Source organism: Antedon mediterranea, chromosome 6, assembly GCF_964355755.1.
Source record: "Antedon mediterranea chromosome 6, ecAntMedi1.1, whole genome shotgun sequence".
NCBI classification, from domain to species: Eukaryota; Metazoa; Echinodermata; class Crinoidea; order Comatulida; family Antedonidae; genus Antedon; species Antedon mediterranea.
In genome coordinates, this window is record NC_092675.1 from 17,756,610 (window position 1) to 17,776,715 (window position 20,106).

A 20,106-nucleotide genomic window follows, 5' to 3' on the forward strand; every position below is an offset into this window, starting at 1 on the left:
CATTATATCCAAAATTCCCTTTTATTATTCGTAACTGGCTGCAAACAGAAGTGTCATGCTGGACAACCCTAGATGTGGATATGGTACTTGAAATGAATAAGGCAATTGAGGAAATTAAACATCTTCAAACTAGGGGCTTTTCAATTGGTCATGTTGTCCAACATACTGTATACTTGCTGTATAGACAGAATTAACAATACTACTGTATGACAGCATAATCTGCTACAGAATTGTATTAAAAGCAGAATATAATACAATACAAGAAAATTGATTGCAAAATCTAAAGTTCAACAAAACAACAAAAGAGATGAAAATATATATACCGGTATATAAATAAGTAAAAAACTAGATATCAAAATATAAAAAAATAATAACAATTAAAGAAATGTTAAACATATATTTAATATTTGAAATCAGAAAATTGATTTGAAAGTATTTAAGTAATCTAAGTAAATCTTTGTTTGAGCCTTTTCATACACAAACAATATTAAAAATGCAGCAAGCTCTGGTATTCTGAATTTTTTACCACTAACAGCAGTATAAAACTGTTATACTCTACTAATATTGGTTATTGTAAACATAGGAACAAAGTTTATTATAATGTAGTTATGCTACCATAATGTTTATTATATAGGCCTATGTTTGTATCCGTTGTATTTGTTTATTAACCTTCCTGTTATTGGCGAATTCTTTTTGCTGTTGGTTTGGGTTTTAGTTTTGAAATAAAATAAAAACGTAAAAAAAATGTCTTCAGTTTATTAAACTACCAGAAATGTAACTTGCGCATATTATCAAATCTGAACAAACATAGTCACAAGAGACCGCACAAGGTCATGTGATCCACACAGTTTCTCTATGATAAGAGTTCAGAAAGATGAACACCTTACCTAGAGTTGGATCAAATAGGATTGTAGGGGATTAAGAAAGCTGGATAGCAGGTTGAAGTTTACCCTCTCTTCAAGCAATGTTGAACTGGCTTAAACAAGGCCAACAAAGATTTCACAAACAGATTGTCATACGATAGGTCAGACAGGAGTTTTTTCATTTTAAGATGGCAAATCTCACATGACGATGATGTCCACAAAAGAAAGTGATAAATAAGCTTCCTAATCTTTAGTAGTGGCATACTTAATAGTGTTTTGGGGGAGAAAGGTGAATTGAATCAGAAGAAAAAAACAATAAATTTTCAGAAAAAAAAATCCATTTGCTTCGTCATAACAAATTTACACAAAATTGGAACAGAAAGAAATTCTTTGTAGAATTCTTTAAAAAATGAAATTAAGCTTTTGCATACGATAGAAACAATTTCTCCTTGGTTCAAGCATTGAGAAAGCATATTCATATGTTGAAAGTGGATATGATTTAATAAGTATTAAATATAAAATATTTTATTTAAACATTTGCACATCAAAGTAAAACTAGGAAATACGATTTGTGGTACATCATGGTTTCCAAAGAGAGATAAAAAGTTAAGAATGTCTTGACATTAATAATGTAATTGTTCACCTGACCTAGGTGGGTTGATGTTCATTACTATATAGATTAAGTACTAACCTTGTGAAATTGTGACTTTTTATAGCTTCAATTTTTTTTTGTCCTGTATTATATGAACTTTCGCGCTGCGCCTATAGGCAGTTAGAGGACGGAAGCATTAGGAAAATGACATCACATGGAAGCTTATAGTTCACTACGAAAAAAAATGGGAAACTTGGACTGGCATGCACAAAACCCAAAGTACGCCTGGGAGAAGAGAGTCTATGAGATGTATGCAGACAAGTAGTCTGTAAGACCTGTTCAATAAACAATGTTTTTTCGTTTTTGGCTGTTTAAATTATTAAAAAGAATTTAATTTTAAAAAAAAGCATCATTTAATAAAGAAAGGACAATAATTAACAATCAGCTGTTACATTAAAATTCAAATAGCAGTGTTTGTCAGAAATATATTTTGTTTATAGTTTAGCTTTAATTTGTATAAATGTTTTAGCATGTAAATGTTGGCAATATTAAACCACAAATCAAATTCATTTATCAGATAAGATTGATTGACTTTGAACATGTGTTATTATTGATATTAGGATGTTGTGAATGAATGAATGAATGAAGGACGACGACATATAAAAAAATAGGAAGTTTGTTGAGGTGACATTGTTTGACTGATTGGTACAATGTATATCTATAAACTAGTCAACTGATGTCATGTTACTATAAATAGATATTAAAAGGATCTAGTAATTAAGATTTGTTAGTCATGAATTTATACAGGAGTTAAAAAAAATATGATTACAAAAAACAACTTGAATAAACTTGAAGTCGTTAATTTTCAAGAAGTTTGTTTTAGAAGGGAGGAGGTATAAGAACAAATTATGTTTATATAATAATCAAATAGTTACTGATTATCTTAAAAGTAATTAATATATTATTCAAATTTATACCATAATAGAGACTGACTGTACATTTGTTCATATACATATTTTACTGTTGCATGCTTATACACACATGAAGTAACTAAATTACTGAAATGGTCCTGGGAAGGCTTTAAACTACAATCTTATTGTAATTTTTCTAGTATTTTATCATATTTTACAAATTTATTTTTTGTTATTGGGAATCTGTATATCAGTAAATGTGATTGATAAATGATTGATAGATGATCGAAACAATTTCCTTTATTCTGGCATTAATTTAATTTCTTTTTGTCAAACTTTCATTTTCCAATCCAAAAGCTTTAACCATTACCTTTAGATTAATTTTAAAATAACAAATACTGAGATAACCTTACAATAATTGACAGAATTGTAAATAACAAGAAGGACAGTAAGTAGAGTACAAATAAGAAAAATAAATGAAAATTGTGAATCATAAACTGAGTAACGAATATTAGATATGGCAGTTTTTTAAAAACGGTGGCAAATCCTTAAGGAATTACAAATTACAAGTATGGAAGGACTTGCAGGAATCGGGTGCAAATTATCAGTGTTATTTAACCTTTCACTAGCTTTTTGTGCATTTGCCAAACATCAGGCTGCAGAAAACAGCTGATTCAAGGGTCAGAAGTTGAGCAGAGATTCAATTCAAATAAAAGAAAAATCAAGAAATGTAATAATATAAAACAATGTGATGAATTTGTGCAAGGAACACTTTGATATGACATTTGTGTTATATTTAAATGGTAATTGGTTTGGCAGGCTTCAGAAGCCGAGTTTACAAAATGCCAAATTTGTTAACTCTGTTGTATGCAGGCATAAACTGATTTAATCATGTCCAAGATACATCTGCAGTATGCGCTTGTGTGATAACTATCTAACCATCATATATGACGACTGTGTCCAAGTTATCCAATATTAAATGTGGTAGGTTCCAGAATATAACGCTAAACAAGCTTCTCATCATGGTATATCAAATGTTTTTGACCTTTTTTGATTGCGTTTTAACAAACAAAACAAGCTAAACCGCAATTTAACTCCGATAGAGAAAAGAGCTTGTCAGCATAGCTATTTAGGCCGCTGTAACCAGACTTTAAAATATTAAACAAAAGATACTGTTAGAGATTGTACGATGTACAGAATTTTAAGTATTCCATCTATACTTCAAGTTAATCTTCAGCTCTGTCTACACTATCAAACTAGTTTGATGTGCCCAAATATGGTAGTGATATGGCTGAATATGGTAGTGATATGAAATCATCATGTCCATATATGGGCACATCACATTATTTTGTCACATTAAATTTGATAGTGTAGACAGAGCTTAAAAGAAGAAAGATTTACTTTAAACTATGACAGGGATCAGGTGCCTCACCCTAAATTTAACAACAGTGGATTATAACAACAGAGGTCTAAATCTCACAAACAGGAACATTGCGCTATTTTGTTGATATATCTAGCAAAAATAATTATACACCATAAAATCAGTGCTCTAATCAAAAAACAAACTGTTTTAGTAATAATGAAAGAGTAATGAGTACAGTGAATATAGTCAGTGAGTGTTATCTCATAGTCATTGAGGGATTAACGGTGGGAAGGGGAAATATAATTTATATATCCGAGATTTTAAAATTAATCACACTTCACTTGGTTTTCCATGTGTTATTATTTAAATTTGATGACATTAAATTTTGCAATAAATGATCTGAATTTAAACTTTCCTCAGGCATTTTCTTGTTGTAGAGTCCAGTCCGTTCTCACATGCTAATCTCTATTATAATTTCAACTCTCCTTCTTGTGATGGCAATAACAACTCTTATTTTCATAGCATACTTATAATATTGAATTAAACGATATGCAGTCAACTCTCTTGATGCCAGACTCTCTGTCCCAAAATCATTTTTACCATTAGAAACGCATTCAAATACCAGACTTTCACGAAAACCAGACATATTAGGCCAGCCCAGGTGTCCGGTATTGGTAGAGTTGAATCTACAAACAACCGCGGGATTACTTCAAAATTAGATAATTTATTATAATCAAATAATAATTTAATGACAGTATGTCATCTTACCAAGTATATCTTGTTTACTGGGATGCACAATCTGCAATCCCTTCAGATGGTCTCCTATACCAGATAATCTCAATGGATTCAGTCCAGTATCAATGTCCAAACGAATAATCTGACCATGAACTTCATCAGTGAACCACACATGGTCACCAAATTGTGCAACAGACCATGGCTTGTATACACCACTTGATGCAATGATGCTACGTCCCGTCCCATCTAAGTTTGCCATCTCAACTGTCTCACGTCCTAAATGTTATAAAACATTTTAAAAAATACAAAATTGAATGTCACTGTTTTTTTTTTCAAGCATAAAGTAGAATTCTCATAAAATGAGTTTATGCCTGCAATTAGGTCTTGTTTGCGGATAAACAGCATCTTCAAAAGCTCGACGAAATCTAGACAGACAGCCATTAACAATTGTTTGGGAATGAGTAACAATGGAGTTTACCAGAAACGCTGAAACTTCAAGTTTCCTAAACGCACCCTAAAGCCTGGTTTCCATAAAATCGCTACACGACAGAGCGTAGCGATTCTATGGAAACGGTAGAATTTATCGGGGATCTAGTACGCGAGCGCTAAATATTCTTTGGTAAGCGTATACGATTCATCGCCGACACAATCGGCAAAGTTGAACATGGTTGAACTTTGCCGATTTGACTGCGATGAATCGGGGAGCCTTCCCGATTGCGTCGGCGACATCTGCGCGTGTAGCGATTTTAATGGAAACGCTGTAGCAATTTTAATGGAAACCAGGCTTTAGGAGCACTCTCTAGCTTAATGCAGCACCTATTTTAAACTGTACCTGAATCAACCCACACTAGTTTCTGACGTTGAAAATCGATGGTAAGGCTAGAAGGCCAAACTAACGTATCACCAACTACAGTCACCCTGTCATGATCAAAGAGCTGAGCCACTTCTATCTTAGGTCTCGTTCCCCAATCTGTCCAGTACACAAGGCTTCAAACAGAACAATAAGATATATAGTTAATTCCAAAAGACTTCAAACAGAACAATAAGATATATAGTTAATTCCAAAAGACTTCAAACAGAACAATAAGATATATAGTTAATTCCAAAAGGCTTCAAACAGAACAATAAGATATATAGTTAATTCCACAAGACTTCAAACAGAACAATAAGATATATAGTTAATTCCAAAAGACTTCAAACAGAACAATAAGATATATAGTTAATTCCAAAAGGCTTCAAACAGAACAATAAGATATATAGTTAATTCCAAAAGACTTCAAACAGAACATAGTTAATTCCAAAAGATTTGTTATCTAGATTGTTGTTCTTATATATTTCCATTATAAATTTCTAAGATTTTATTTTTTGGGGAAAAATGAAGAACAAATAAAATTTAAAAATCATATTCATTATGTTTATTACATATTGAATTTTTTTTAAATATTGTAGTTATCAATAAAAATATAATTTTCATTATCAATATCAGTATTTAATCAAATTTCTTGTCTACACAATTGACAGCATCATAATTGTTAAGCTAGTAGTATATTTGACAGGTAGGGGCCTAAGGAAATGTATATTAATATTTAAATATGATTTGAATGATTAGATTAACTAACATATTATATATCTAATCAGAGAAGAATAATGTAGGATCTTGTGACAAAATAAGGTCACTCAGTAAGCGAGGAAGCCGTTCTGAGATGAAATTCAAAATTACCATCAAGGTCAAAGGGTAAAGCATTGAATCATAATGATGTAACAACATTTGTCATGATTGTGCTGTCACTTTGTCAGCAATATTCTCAAAGAAAAACATAAACTTTTCTAAAGTTCTGACTACATTATCAAACTTGTTTGACAAAAAAAAAGGTGTGATGTGCCCAAATATGGTAGTGATATGACATCATTTCCATGTATGCATATACATCACATTTTTTTGTCACATAAAATTTGATAGTGTAGAGCTTTAGGGAAGAATATGTCCACTTTGAAACTATGATCTTGAACACCTTTTACAATTACATTTCATGTCCAACATGTTTGACGGCAGATGCCAATCGTGATCCCACAGGCACTACAGATGATCCTATGGGAACTGCAGATGATCCCATGGGCTGTGGGACAGTTACCTTAGGGAAGTTAGTGTTAGACACAGTTATTCATTTATAATTAAGTTAATTAATGAGGCTGCAAGTTTACAGGAGTTGTCAAATGAATAATATTTTTTACAGTATTGGTAGTAAATCACTGTCAATATGTTTATGCAAATAGTTTTTCTGTTATTGCCAATAAAGTTTAAAGTTGAATGGTAGGTAGTATGGTTAAGAAGCAATAGCAGAGTTCAAGCATTGATTAGTCACACTATTCCACTCTCATGTTTACATCTTTACACATTTAATTACAGTATTTGTAATCATGAGTTGGTTTAAAGTTCTTGTTTCTGCTTTTCCAAAATATATGAAATATAAAATTAATAAGTAGAGTTACTTTGATAAAACCTTGTCATGAGAAGATTACAGTCGAGTAGTGCCCCTGTGGGTAGGGTTAATATTTAATTTATTCAATAGGAATGCTGACCTTTTTGATTATTCTATTTAAATAGAAAACAAAGACAAATAATATGAAATTATGATTTAAACATCCTAAAAATGTCAGAAAGATGCCTTTGAGTAGGAAGCTCCCTGATTCAGAGAAAAATCATACCTCAGATACTGTTTGTAAAACTAATTCTGTAATGATTTTTAATCAAATAATTTTAAAAAACAAATCATGGAGTCAGATCCAGGACAACAGAGAAAAATCATACCTCAGATACTGTAGTAACGCTGTAACTCTATGATTATTAAGATAACAGAGCACCAACATAAAGTATGTTTATTGAGAATGAATGCAATGATAAATACAAAATTAACATAATTGTTATAAGGAGATATTGAATGTCATCTTCTATATAGGATTAATAATTATTAAAATTTTGAATAATTTATGATCGTTATTTAAATTGAAACTGTAAGATAAATTATTTGATGGTAAATATAAAGGTAGTTCCAAACAGGTACATTTCTAGGCGCTAATAATACATGTCAGTTCTACAGACTAATTTTGAAGTATTACTGTTGGGAATAAGAAGTTAGGCTAAGGGGCACATTCTGAACTTCTAACCCCATTTGTGACCACTGAATCACTTTTACTAACAACTCATTTAATGTCTCAAGAATCATGATGTAATTTGTGATGTAACTATTCTGGGTATGAGAAAGTTTAGACGGATATGATTTTGTAACACACTAAGGTCAGGTAAAACATGAAATGTATGAAAATGTTTAGAAATTTGCCTGTCTGATTCATTTGACCCAGTAGCCTATTTTTCACAAATTATTTTGGGGGCTAAAAATTATGAACCAATAAAAACCAGTATATTTTAATATCTAAGGTAAACATTTTCTGTCCCATCAGAGTTTAATTTTAAAACATTAAACATTCATTTAGAAAAAACTGAAAACATGACAGAAACACATTGACCTAAAATCCTAAATAAAATAATTAAATTTGGTTTCTTGAGAAAAACAGTAAAAATAACAGCAACAGAAAATTTTAAAAATGTGTACTATTCAGATTTACTATTAGATTTTTTTATTTTTTATTTTATTAATCATCTTTAGAGAGGATCAAACCTTACAGGAAAATGTAATTGATATTAAGGGATCCTCTGTCAATTGAAATTAAATACATATGAAACAATTAAAAAACATGACAAAACAAAATATAAAAGACTGCCAAATTTTATACAATATTTATTAGTTTAGGTAGGAGCAGAGACCACCGACTTTACGATCACGAAAATGTATTAATCAAACTAATATCAATAAAAACATAATTAGCATAAAGTGAAATAGCTAATTGAATTTTTAATTGACCATGTAACACTAAACTATTGACTTTTGAATGGCTTGTTATGTTGTACACTTTGATTATCAGCATGCATCCAATTAGGATATGAGGGGAGTGACATCAAACCCTTTTCCTTGAGCTATCTATTATGAATGCTACAATCATTGTTCCCCCTTTTACTCAGGAGTCTATCAGGATGTGCTCTTAGAATTTATCAAGGTTAATTATGATTTGATTAAACTAAGGGTTTTAGATTATTTGATTTGTGATCTAGTTGTCAAAATGATATAACATATTGATGAGAAAGTACTATTAATCTATGACAACCTTTTAAGTTATTGTTCGGTTAAAGCAGAAGAAAAATACTAATAATATTTAAATAATAGTATGACTAATTTATAAAACGATGCTATCAAATAAAATAATAAGAAATATAAATTTTAAAATGAAGAGCTATAAATAGAAAATGAGTTTGTAAACAAGGTTACAGGATTGCATGACATGACACCAAATACAACAATTTAACACAGCTCAACAAAAGGTTATGTACCTATAGCTCCCTACTCCGCAACTATGTTAAATTTTGAAATTATGATTGTTTTACATTTTTTATTAATAATTTGCATTAACACCTGCTTTATTCTAATTTTAAAAGTGTAAAATCCAATTATTTTTTTTTATTCCAAAGCTTATTTAAAAAAATTAAATAAAAGCATATATTTAATGGGCTATACAGTTAATTGGACATACTGATTACAAGATAAGTTAAAATGTGCAGCCGTAGCTTTTTATCTATTTCTGTTTTTCTTTTATTTTTTACTTTTTTAAAAAGGGATGATAAAGTATGTATATAATACAGTTCCACAAACAACTTCAAAACAACCTACTACTTCTAATTCCTAATATGTTTACCAACCATAAAAACAGTACCATACAAAACATTAAAATTATAAAAAGTAAGGAAAATAATAGAGGGCAGCAGACTAATTTGAGGCCTGGATATTTCTGAGTTTATTAATTTTGAAAATAAGTAGAACAGCAATAGACTTACTTAAGTGCTGGATGAATAGCAATACCTCTTGGTTTCACAATCCCATTACCAGCTATCACATTCATTCTGTCACCTGACAAAGAACTGCAAGCTACCCACACTTTCCTATATAAACACAATAACAATTGAATTTAAAGCTCAGGCATGAATTTTAGACATAATATCTGGTTAATTGTAATAAATCAAATATTTGTAATAGAAATCAAGACGAAAAAACATGAATTTCCCTTTAAAATGGTCAAATACAAAATGTGGCAAAATTCTGCTATAAAACTAGGAAGACTTTTTTTCAGTAGTTAGGTAGTTTAACCTAATTATAATAACAGGTCTGGTGACTCCCGAGAAGGTGAAAAAAGATGGTGGATGGATAATTTTTGTTATAGCATAAAAAAAAAACTCTAAAGTTGAATGAAAATACTAGAAACGTAAAATTCAAGTTATATTACCTATATTTAATCATCTCTGATAACATTTTTTACCACACCGTTTAATTTTCTTAGTTTTTAAAAAATGCCTCTCTATTTACAACATTTGTGTACAAAAGAATAGAGATTTTTCTGTGTAATTTGAACTATGCCCCCACTGATAAGAAAGTGCTTATTTCAAGAAGCCCATGTAACACAAATAAAATCCCAAAAATTATGAAAGACAGGGGAAGCTATAGATCAATAATTATTGGAATGTATGATCAATTGAAATTGTTTGCCCGCACCTGGCCTTTAAATTTCACAGTCAATCACACAATAAAACCAATCTGAATTAAAATAAGAAACAATATTCCTGCCAGTGGTTTTGATTCTTTTCATCACATATTTTTTTTAGTTGAATACACACATGATTACTAACACTTTCTGTCTTTAGCTGTCTTAACACAGATTATGAAAGTGAATTCATTTTATCCCGGAAAAGGCCGGTGGACAATCTTCATGTTAAATAAAATCCACATGAAAATAAAAAAACAAGTGAAGCAAGCACTTGCATTTAAGACAGCCATTTGGATATCTTAGTTATAAAGTAATAAAACTGCAATCTACCCAGAATCTGTCCAACACAATTTGCGATGCATCCAATCAATGGCCAGTCCTTCTACAACTTCAATGTCTCTCTCTACAATAACCTGACGATCTGTACCATCAAGTTTTACTCTCTCTATTCTTTTCATTGATGTATCAGCAAAGAATATCGTATCATCTCCCGGATTGTAGTCTAATGATAAGACATTGATATTGCTGTCGTTGATGATAGTTTTAAAATTGCGACCGTTGAAGTCAACACGGTGAATACTATTGGTGTTAGAGTAGATGATGTACGGACTGGTCACTGTAGAGCTTGAAAATTCTGTATCACAACTCAAGTTTAATGTACAATTGTATCCAGCTGTAAAAATATTGTTATGGTTGATAAAAATTAAAGGTTACCTCTACCATATCTAAAAAGAAATCATGATGGTGGTTTGTTGGGTTACTCTAGCTTTTGGGGCAGGATTCCTGGAATGTACCATTGCCTGATAGATGTGTTCAATGAATTGTTATGTATTAGAATTGTAGTGCTCTTCTTGGAGAAACACAGGCCACTGTTGGTCTATCCAGGTAAGCTAGGCATGAAATAGACGTGAAAATTATTGAAGATGAATTTTTTATACAATAACAACAAACCTAGAGGGTCTGAGAATGGTTGCTGAAGACGATGCATGACTTGCAAACAGACTGGATTGACCGTTATTTCAGTTACACTGAGATAAACATGGACACGTTGACCCGTGTACTTATCAGCACGTTGAATATGAGATGTATCGTGTTCTGTCCAAAATATCTGATCTGCAACAACTGCCAGGGAAATTGGCTCATTACTGTGAAAACATATAGTTTAATTTAAAGTATGAAAAAAAAGAAACATGAAAAATGAAGATCAGTAAAATCATAATTTGAATAGGCCATTTTGCAATTTAAAAAAACTTATTCATTCATTCATAAACATTTATATCTATTAATGGTGCATAGAAAATAACAATAACAAATTAAATAAAGAAGAAATATACCATTAATTCACTTTCAATGTGACATAAAAATGGAATATTCAACAAAACAATTTTTTTCAGAGGGACAAAATATTTTTAAAAGTTAAAAAAAATATGAAATAATCACACATACTTTAAGCCATTTGCAACAGTTCGTCGACTTGAACCATCTAAATTTGCTGATTCAATCTTCCGTGTTGTGTTGTCCATCCAGTACAATGTCTTATCCACTACATCAATAGCCATGCTAACTGGACGTAGGAGGTCACCCTCAACTATGACCCTTGGGTTCGATCCATCAAGTGTAGCTGACTGGATACGTGGTTTATCACCCCATTCAATCCAATAGATGCTCCTAAAAATAATCATAAACTAAGAATAATAAAAGCAGAAGTGGTCATAACTTTTTATTCATATCTATAAAATGATTATGGAAATTACTATTCAGCAAAATGAAGATTGGCAGGCAAGAAGGGAACAAAACAAATGACAAAATGACAAGAACCGCTACAAAAAACATACAAAGATGTAGATGGAGAGTTGATGACCTCACAACATGTACACAGGAATTACAAGGACAGTAAAGAACAGCCAAGAACAGAAATGATTCTGAGTTCTAAAAGAAAGGATGAGGAAATCATGAAAGAATGGTGTCAGATATATTATAACATGCAGATATTATGTATGGTGCCCTCTACAGTTGACAAACCTTAGGTGTCACTAATTCAACCTAGAGGCCATTAAAGGAACATCAGAGTAAGAATTAGGAAGGTCAAAGAGTAAGTTGTTATGTGAAGTAGTAGGTTATATAAACAAAGTTAATTCTTAGTGGAAATTGAAAATATCATTGGAAATGACAATGATGACAAGTGTATAACATTGTAAAGCTTGTTTTAACAAGAGTTTATAAATGCCATCAGGTTGTCCTTAACCTAAATGACTTTTTGTTGTTGAGTATCATGGCTGGTGTGCCAACAAAATCTGTAAGTGTCTGTAAAGTAAGCAACTAGAACATGCTGCTGGCACCAAAGAACCATGACACCATCAAATTTAGTAAAATGTTCATGAAAACAAAAGCATATCAATTTAACTGTGTGCAAAAGCACCACAAATTGTCACAGAATCCTTTGTTTATTATATAAAGGTACAGTTTCAAAGGGCCGGAGTGTACCCTGCAAATTTGCTTGGTCAAATCCATTCTCCACAACCTGACTAAATTCAGACGGAGAGAAAAATATTAAATAACAAATGATTAATGAGTTATACGACTTCAACATGAAGGGAAACTTATGAAATTATAAGTACTGTAACTTCACTTTTATTAATTACAGTATAGTTGATACACTTTTAAAAAAAGGTCCCATTAGTTTCCAATATGTTATTAATTAATAAGATTCAATTAATTAGAAAGTAATAAATTGATTTATTTGAAGGTTAAATGTTGTCAACTAATTCAAAATCTTTAAACAGGTAATGGTAGCCACAAGTTAGTTTGTTCTGTAAACATTCTTATATCTTAAGGCCCTGTTTCTGCTGCCAATCCCAAATATATCGTATAAATATACCGTATATGAAATTCGTGCACCGTTTCCGCTGCACATACTTCGTGGGTGGGCTGTAAAAAAGTTGGCTTTCATTACCCAAAATGCATTTTGTGAAACGGAAGTATGGATTGACCTAGAGTCTCATGTAGTGAGTTTTATACCTGACCGGGCCGGGTCACATACGGTATATTTTGAGTGCAGCAGAAACGGGGTACGAAATATACGGTATATTTTGGAATATACCGTATAATATCCACATCCCGTTTCTGCTGCCAAAAAATATACGGTATATAAAATATACCATATACGGTATATTTTTGGCAGCAGAAACGGGGCCTAAGAAACCAAGTATATTTATTTAGTTTTTTAAATTTTTTGCTTTTATTGTAAGTCAACAGAAATCATAAAAAAAACCAAAACAAAGAATTAGAAAGAATTTTAATATACCAATAATTGATTGAGGGTAAATACAAGTACCAAAGATATAGTACAATATTAATATGACTGACATTTCTATAGACAATCAAAGGAAAAAAATTAATAGATCACATCATGGACATGGTTGACAAACAAAAAGCAAAAGTTAACCTATATGATTAGGCATAATAGCACACTATCAGTCATCTACCAGTACCAGTACATTGTATAACATTGTTATGATTTTGAGGGTCTCTGTAGTAATGAAATACAACATTCTTTTTTACTTATCAATAGAGAAACTGACTTTTTTTAAACTACGAGAAACAATACGGCACCAATACAATCATAATATTGACTTATTTTGGGTTTTACAATTTTTGAATGGTGCAGTATAGGTGTGCAAGCCCAAGGGAATGTTTAAGATGAAGACAAATAGGTTTTTAACAGGTCATGCAAAGGTTAAAAGGAGTTTAATTTTGTGGATAAGGAGTGGAAAATTTGGAGGTATAATCATACCTCCATGCTCTGATAATTTACCTTAGGTCCTACCCAAATCATTGTTAAAGAATCGATGATTATTTCTAGATGTCCAGAAACGTAAAAGGTTATTCCTAATTTTATACTAATTACATATAATTATGACAGACACATGTCAGCCTAAAGATTATATTTACAAAGAATGTTGTTCTACTGTGGATATACTACAGTCAACTCATTAAATAATAAAGATTCCTAAATGCTTGGGGCAAGGAGAAATGACATCACTGGAAAATGTGATAATTGCAGTACCAGTATACAGTAGAACAAGTCAATTGTTAGTAGCCTAAATCAGGGATGTATAAAAATATACCTCTCTGCCTAAATCATAGATGCCTAAATCATTGTATTTTGTAAAATTCAATTTGTACACTATTGTACCAAATACATTTAAAAAGATGATCTTTAGATTATTTCATTTCAATATTTTTTTTAAAGGTAAACATTTATATATATAGTTTTTGTGTTTTGGTTTAGCATCAAAATTGTGTATTTTCTTTTTCTTTTATACTTTTAAAGTATTGTTTAACTTACTTTTCAACTACGTAAAGTATAGTAATCTATATCATATTTTCTTGTATACACTTAATTTAAAACGATACTGATCTTTTTTAATAACAAAAATGTTAGTTTCATACTCCATCATTCAAAATTTAAAGCTTGACAGAAAAACCTATTTCAGTCTTAAGCTCTGTCTACAATGAAAAGACAATGAATTAACAGCACTGTTTTCTGAATGTACCTTTAGTATGTTCTTACACGACATAGCTTAAAAATACTAAACCGAAAACACAGATTTACAAAAAAAATTGGGGAAAGGGGAGAAAAGTTCACTGAAAGTTTGAATTTACAGTGAAACTGTCATTTGAATTTGAAGATCGATTGCAGAAAAAATAAATCATCTTATGAATAAATGTACTTGGCTTATGAAATAAATAATAATTTAATGTTTATCAAGTATTACTTCCACAAACTCTTGTTGAAGTCAACAAGTTCTAAATTGTTTTGACACTGATGGATGGGAACGAAAACACAAGGGTGTAACAATAGAAACAGCAATGTAACGCAAGACTTGCTAAACCTAATTGTGTTGACTGTAGTTACATAAAATAGCAATACACACTACCTTGATTTATGTTGACTGTAAAGACACTAACAGAAACTTTATTCACTTGATACCAAGTAGTCATGCATTATGAATAGGATGACCTCAAACGCAAGTCAAGCTTGCACTACACTGAGTACAGAAACCTATTGTATATATTGGTATATTCTTCGGCTGCCTGTCTGTCACATTTTAAGGGTTTATGCCACCCAGCAATAAAGGCATTGTCAACTTTAGTATATTTCTTATCCATTTAATATCACAAATTTCTATATTCCTTATTATACCGGAGGACGACGATCAAAGTATATTGATCGAGACATTGAGAAACTCAACGGTTCTTTTCGGAACTAGTGTATATATGTGGTGTACCGCAAACACTATATCAACTTAATAATATTAATGCATTAATTATATGAAATAAAATGAATACAGTCAACTCTCCCAATATCGGACTCTCTGAAAACCAGAAACTCTCCCAATACCAGACTTTTTTTGAGGACCAAAAGGTCCCAAATTTATATTTACCATTAAAAACACATTCCGAATACCAAACTTTCCGGAAAACCAGACTTATTTGGCCGGCCTAAAGGTGTCCGGTATTGGGAGAGTTGACTGTATTAAATACTACAGCTTGGTTCTCATTTGGATACAACGTAATGGCGTAGACTCAACATAAGTGAGTTAACCAATCAGCTTACAGTGGGCTCACGTCCTGGTCTTGAGAACCAAGCTTTAGAAATTGTTATTACATATAGGGTGATGAAAAACACTTTTCATGTGAGATTTGAAGCTGTTTTTACCATTTGATTGCGAAAGAAAGTGAACTATTTAAAAACGTCATGGAAGAATCCATTATCTCTTGGTGGCGACCACACAGTGAAGTATAAAAATGTCATGGAAGAATCCATTATCTCTTGGTGGCGACCACACAGTGAACTATTTAAAAATGTCATGGAAGAATCCATTATCTCTTGGTGGCGACCACACAGTGAACTATTTAAAAATGTCATGGAAGAATCCATTATCTCTTGGTGTATATCATTTAATGAATGCAGTGAACGCTATCAAAATGTAGAAGAATTAATTACCTCTCGGTGTATCATTGAAGAAATTCCTTCTTATAATTTTATGTATGGTCTACCAGTATGTAAATAAACTCAAATTCATCCAATCAGAACGATTATGCTGACACAAGCATAACAATACACGTTGGATCCCTGGCTCAGCTTGGTCCATTCAATTTAAATGAACAAATAATTGGAGAAAAAATTTAAAAACTCACCCTTTCAATGGTTCAACTACAATGTCCAATGGAGAGTAGGGACCAGTAGAAACCAATATCTGACTGTTGGTTCCATCCAAATCAATTCTCTCAATAATACCTCTATCAAACACAGTCCAATACAACCATTTATTAATCCAGTCTATAGCTATGCTTCCAAGTTGACCTTTGGGTTTACATAAAACCTATAAAAAAAGTTTAAAAAAAACAAAAAATAAAACTTTAATAACTGTATGTATTATATAACAACGTTATTGTTAGGAATACCGTAGGTATAGTAGACAGGGTCCAGCAAATGTCAGTCAATAAAGAAGAAATCATTGCAGATGTTCTGATGTGGCAACCAAAATATGGGCTTGCAAAACTAGGAAGACCAGCACTCACATACATTGATGTACAAGAGACGGATACTGGTATGCAGAGAGATGAACTAGCTGTCACAATGGCAGATAGAAAAATTATGGAGGAATCTAGTCATATAAGTTACAGTATGTCCGGACGAAGTAAGTAAGGTATATTGATTAAAGTAAATTAAATTTCAAAAAGAAATAAAAAAAACTTTTAAGGCCAGCAAAAAAATAAGCTCAACTGGGCAAAACATGTACTGTGTTACTAGGCCTAGTATCCAAAATAAACTAGTTTCCTGTAGCATACACAACTTATGCATTGCAAGTGATATAGTAGTAGCAATGCCAAAACAGAATTCTGGATTGGGTAGTAGAAATGTTTCAATAAATTATGATCAATAATCAGATTCTGTTGTTCAGATTGGATACCAGGGTCAGTTTCTTTGAAATTATGTTGCTACTGTAGGGTAACTTATTTTAGCGTAATACAATTTTTAATCGTAGTGCAAATGACAAAAGAGCAAAATAAAAAATATAGTAAGTAAGTAATATTCAAAACTCGTAAGAAAGAAATTGATTAAAATCTCCAAAGTAATCAGATCCATTAAACTTATTCAAGTTATCACAATTCGTTCAGTATAATAAATAATAAGAAATCATATTTTAAAATGTTTTTCTCAACTGTATTTCCTAAGTTTAAGCGAGCGCACAGGTATCATTTGTTTTACCAAAATAGTAAGCTGACTGTCTTGAAAATGTCTAGGTGTTATCAATGCATCAGGTTAAGAGTAAGGGATTATATAACTATCTGATTGCTTAACTTTTAAGTAAGCCCCACAGCCTTGGTTTATATCAAGGGATAACTTCCAGTATGCAACTGCCATTAAAAGTGCTTGAGGCTTGAATCTTGATAAAAGGAATGTCACAAAACTATCACCATTATAAGCCATTATAAAATGATTTAATTTGTGGGGTACGGTTAAAAAACAAATTTCATTGAAGTCATTACAGTTTACAAAATCACCCTTCTTACAAACTATTTATTTCATTTATATATTTTACACATGGGGGACACTACTATGAAAAAAAAATTATTTATTGATGTTTTTCAACATCATGAATGGATAAAATGCAGTATTTACAGATGAGATGAGGTAGTCCAAACAACCCTAAATTAAGGCCGAAAATCTTTATCTGTTGCTACTTGATGCTGCAAAAGTACACTGTCAGACAAAAGTGTTTAATCAGCTTCTAAAGTACTCATCCGATTTTACTAAAACTGAAGAAGTTCAACAAGTGCCAAATACATTTGAATTCACCTTTGCTTTACTAAATCAAAAGACTGATCATCAAGTAAATAAATCGAAAAGCAATAGATACCTGATGTTCTTAGTAAGTAAAATGAGGAACATGGGATTCAAAAAGGCTGGTGACACTCAAGTGAATATGGAGATTGAATGTCAATCTCGGGTCATATTTAAATTGCATTCTCTCTACTGTCAATTGTTCCCATTGATTTATATACTTTGTATTGTTCAGCTCAGCTTAACTACTTATTTGTATAAATAGTTCAATTCTAGATATGTTTGTTAAATTTGTCAAGTGTTTAATTGTAAAAGCAAGACAGACAATAACGTTTTAATAGCCTAATATTTATGACTTGAACCGACAGGTGTCTCAAGTACCTAAAAGTATGCAAACCAAATATACGGGAAATAGAGAATTATTTATACTTAATATCAAGCCATATATCGGAATATTGGTTAAATTATAATAGAACTAAGGCCATGGTAGGAATTAACACCTGTGTGGTATGAGTAACAAAAACAAACTGTTTACCTAGCTGCACCAGTCATCGAAAATCATTTTTTTTATCAGCCCCTTACTATCGATACAATTGGCCTGATTTTGTTTATTCTTTTTCTTTTCCAAAACCAATGTTTTACTGTAAGAGCTTATGTCATGCTGTTTAATGACATTATACGTTTACTGCATGTCCAGTAAATATGGAATATTGGTTTGAATGTTGCCTACCCAGGGGTAGTAGTACTAGGGGTAGTTGTACTACACGGTAATTGTCCTAGGGAGTAGTTTTCCTAGGGAGTAGTTGTTCTAGCGGGTAGTTGTCCTAGCAGGGTAATTGTCTAGGTGGTAATTGTCCGGGTGGTAGTTGTCCTAGGCCCGTGGATACAGCACTGAGAATTGGGTATCGTGTGTGTGATATTATGGTTAACCACTAGTTTCTCCATGTCAATCTTTTTTGCCCCATTCAATTCTGCTCTTTTGCTCAAACGTAGTTTTTAGGTGAGTTGCGTTGCTTTCAGTTCCCTCTCAAAAAGCCCATTTTCAGATGTACATGATATGTTAATAAGAACAGAACTTGATTCTTTACCTTAAAGTGTGATCCATTCACATAGCTTGTATAAATGGCGTTACTATCAACCCAATAAGCTTTATGATTGGTTATGTCATAATCACATGATCTGATGTTTCCACTACTTTCAGCGAATTTCATAAACCGAGAGCCAGTATCCAGCATGGTAGCGATGTAGTTTTCATAGCTGAGAAGAAATACTGGCTGTGGGTCTATAGAAATATAAACAATATAGTATGTATTTAAATACAATTTGAAATACTGGCTGTGGGTCTATAGAAATATAAACAATATAGTATGTATTTAAATACAATTTGAATTGTATTTATTGGATTGGATTGGACTAAAGATATATTATTATAAGACACAACAAATAATCTTTAAACCTTCTATTAAACATGCCCATTGGTCCGATGCTAAACTGTAGCCTGGTAAACAGGAACAGAAGAAAGAGCCTGGCGTGTTGGTACATAGCTGTCCACACTGCTGCTTGCCACCTTCCTCACACTCATTAATATCTAAAAATTAAAATCAATAAAAAAAAGATAGTGAGATCTTGAAATCTTGTACTCTATATCCATGGCTAAGCTCTGTCTACACTATCAAACTTTATGCGACAGAAATGTCATGTGCCCATATATGGACATGATGATGTCATATTACTACCATATTTGGGCATATCACACTTTTTTTGTCAAACTAGTTTGATAGTGCTTGCCTTCAAACTCTATCTCACCATTAAATTAAGTTATATGTTCTTTTTTAAAATTAACACACGATTTTAATGTTTTGTTCATGAAAAATAAACAATTTACCTTTGCACACTCCATTCTGCCGTTTTCTTCCAATGGAACAAGAATCCCCAACTTGACTCAGAGACGACTTGATTTGACATAAGAAAATTCCTGATGGAACAATATAGAAAAATAAGTTTTGTTATTATAAAATGTCAACTTAACAATTACATCGGAAAGGAGCAAAAATTAAGTATCTAGTCAGATTTATATTAAGTGTAGTTGAAGTGGTAGATATATTTTTTTTAATGTTTTTGTTGAATACCGTTTAATT

General features: G+C 31.6%; 2 protein-coding genes across 2 annotated transcripts in view; one reads left to right on the top strand and one right to left on the bottom strand.

The window, feature by feature from the left end:
* Window positions 1-20,106, top strand: part of LOC140052670 (heterogeneous nuclear ribonucleoprotein A/B-like) — a 279,728-nt gene that overhangs the window by 57,823 nt on the left and 201,799 nt on the right. The gene's annotated exons all lie outside the window — the stretch shown is intronic.
* LOC140052668 (low-density lipoprotein receptor-related protein 5-like) overlaps window positions 1-20,106 on the bottom strand; it is a 54,807-nt gene that overhangs the window by 23,108 nt on the left and 11,593 nt on the right. Inside the window, exons 2-11 of the mRNA XM_072098339.1 lie at window positions 19,854-19,943; window positions 19,425-19,556; window positions 19,057-19,250; window positions 16,318-16,502; window positions 11,560-11,781; window positions 11,065-11,258; window positions 10,444-10,786; window positions 9,410-9,514; window positions 5,297-5,451; window positions 4,498-4,740 (exon numbers count right to left, since the gene is read on the bottom strand). Of these exons, the coding sequence (XP_071954440.1) occupies window positions 4,498-4,740; window positions 5,297-5,451; window positions 9,410-9,514; window positions 10,444-10,786; window positions 11,065-11,258; window positions 11,560-11,781; window positions 16,318-16,502; window positions 19,057-19,250; window positions 19,425-19,556; window positions 19,854-19,943 (1,863 nt within the window). The remainder of the gene's footprint in view (window positions 1-4,497; window positions 4,741-5,296; window positions 5,452-9,409; window positions 9,515-10,443; window positions 10,787-11,064; window positions 11,259-11,559; window positions 11,782-16,317; window positions 16,503-19,056; window positions 19,251-19,424; window positions 19,557-19,853; window positions 19,944-20,106) is intronic.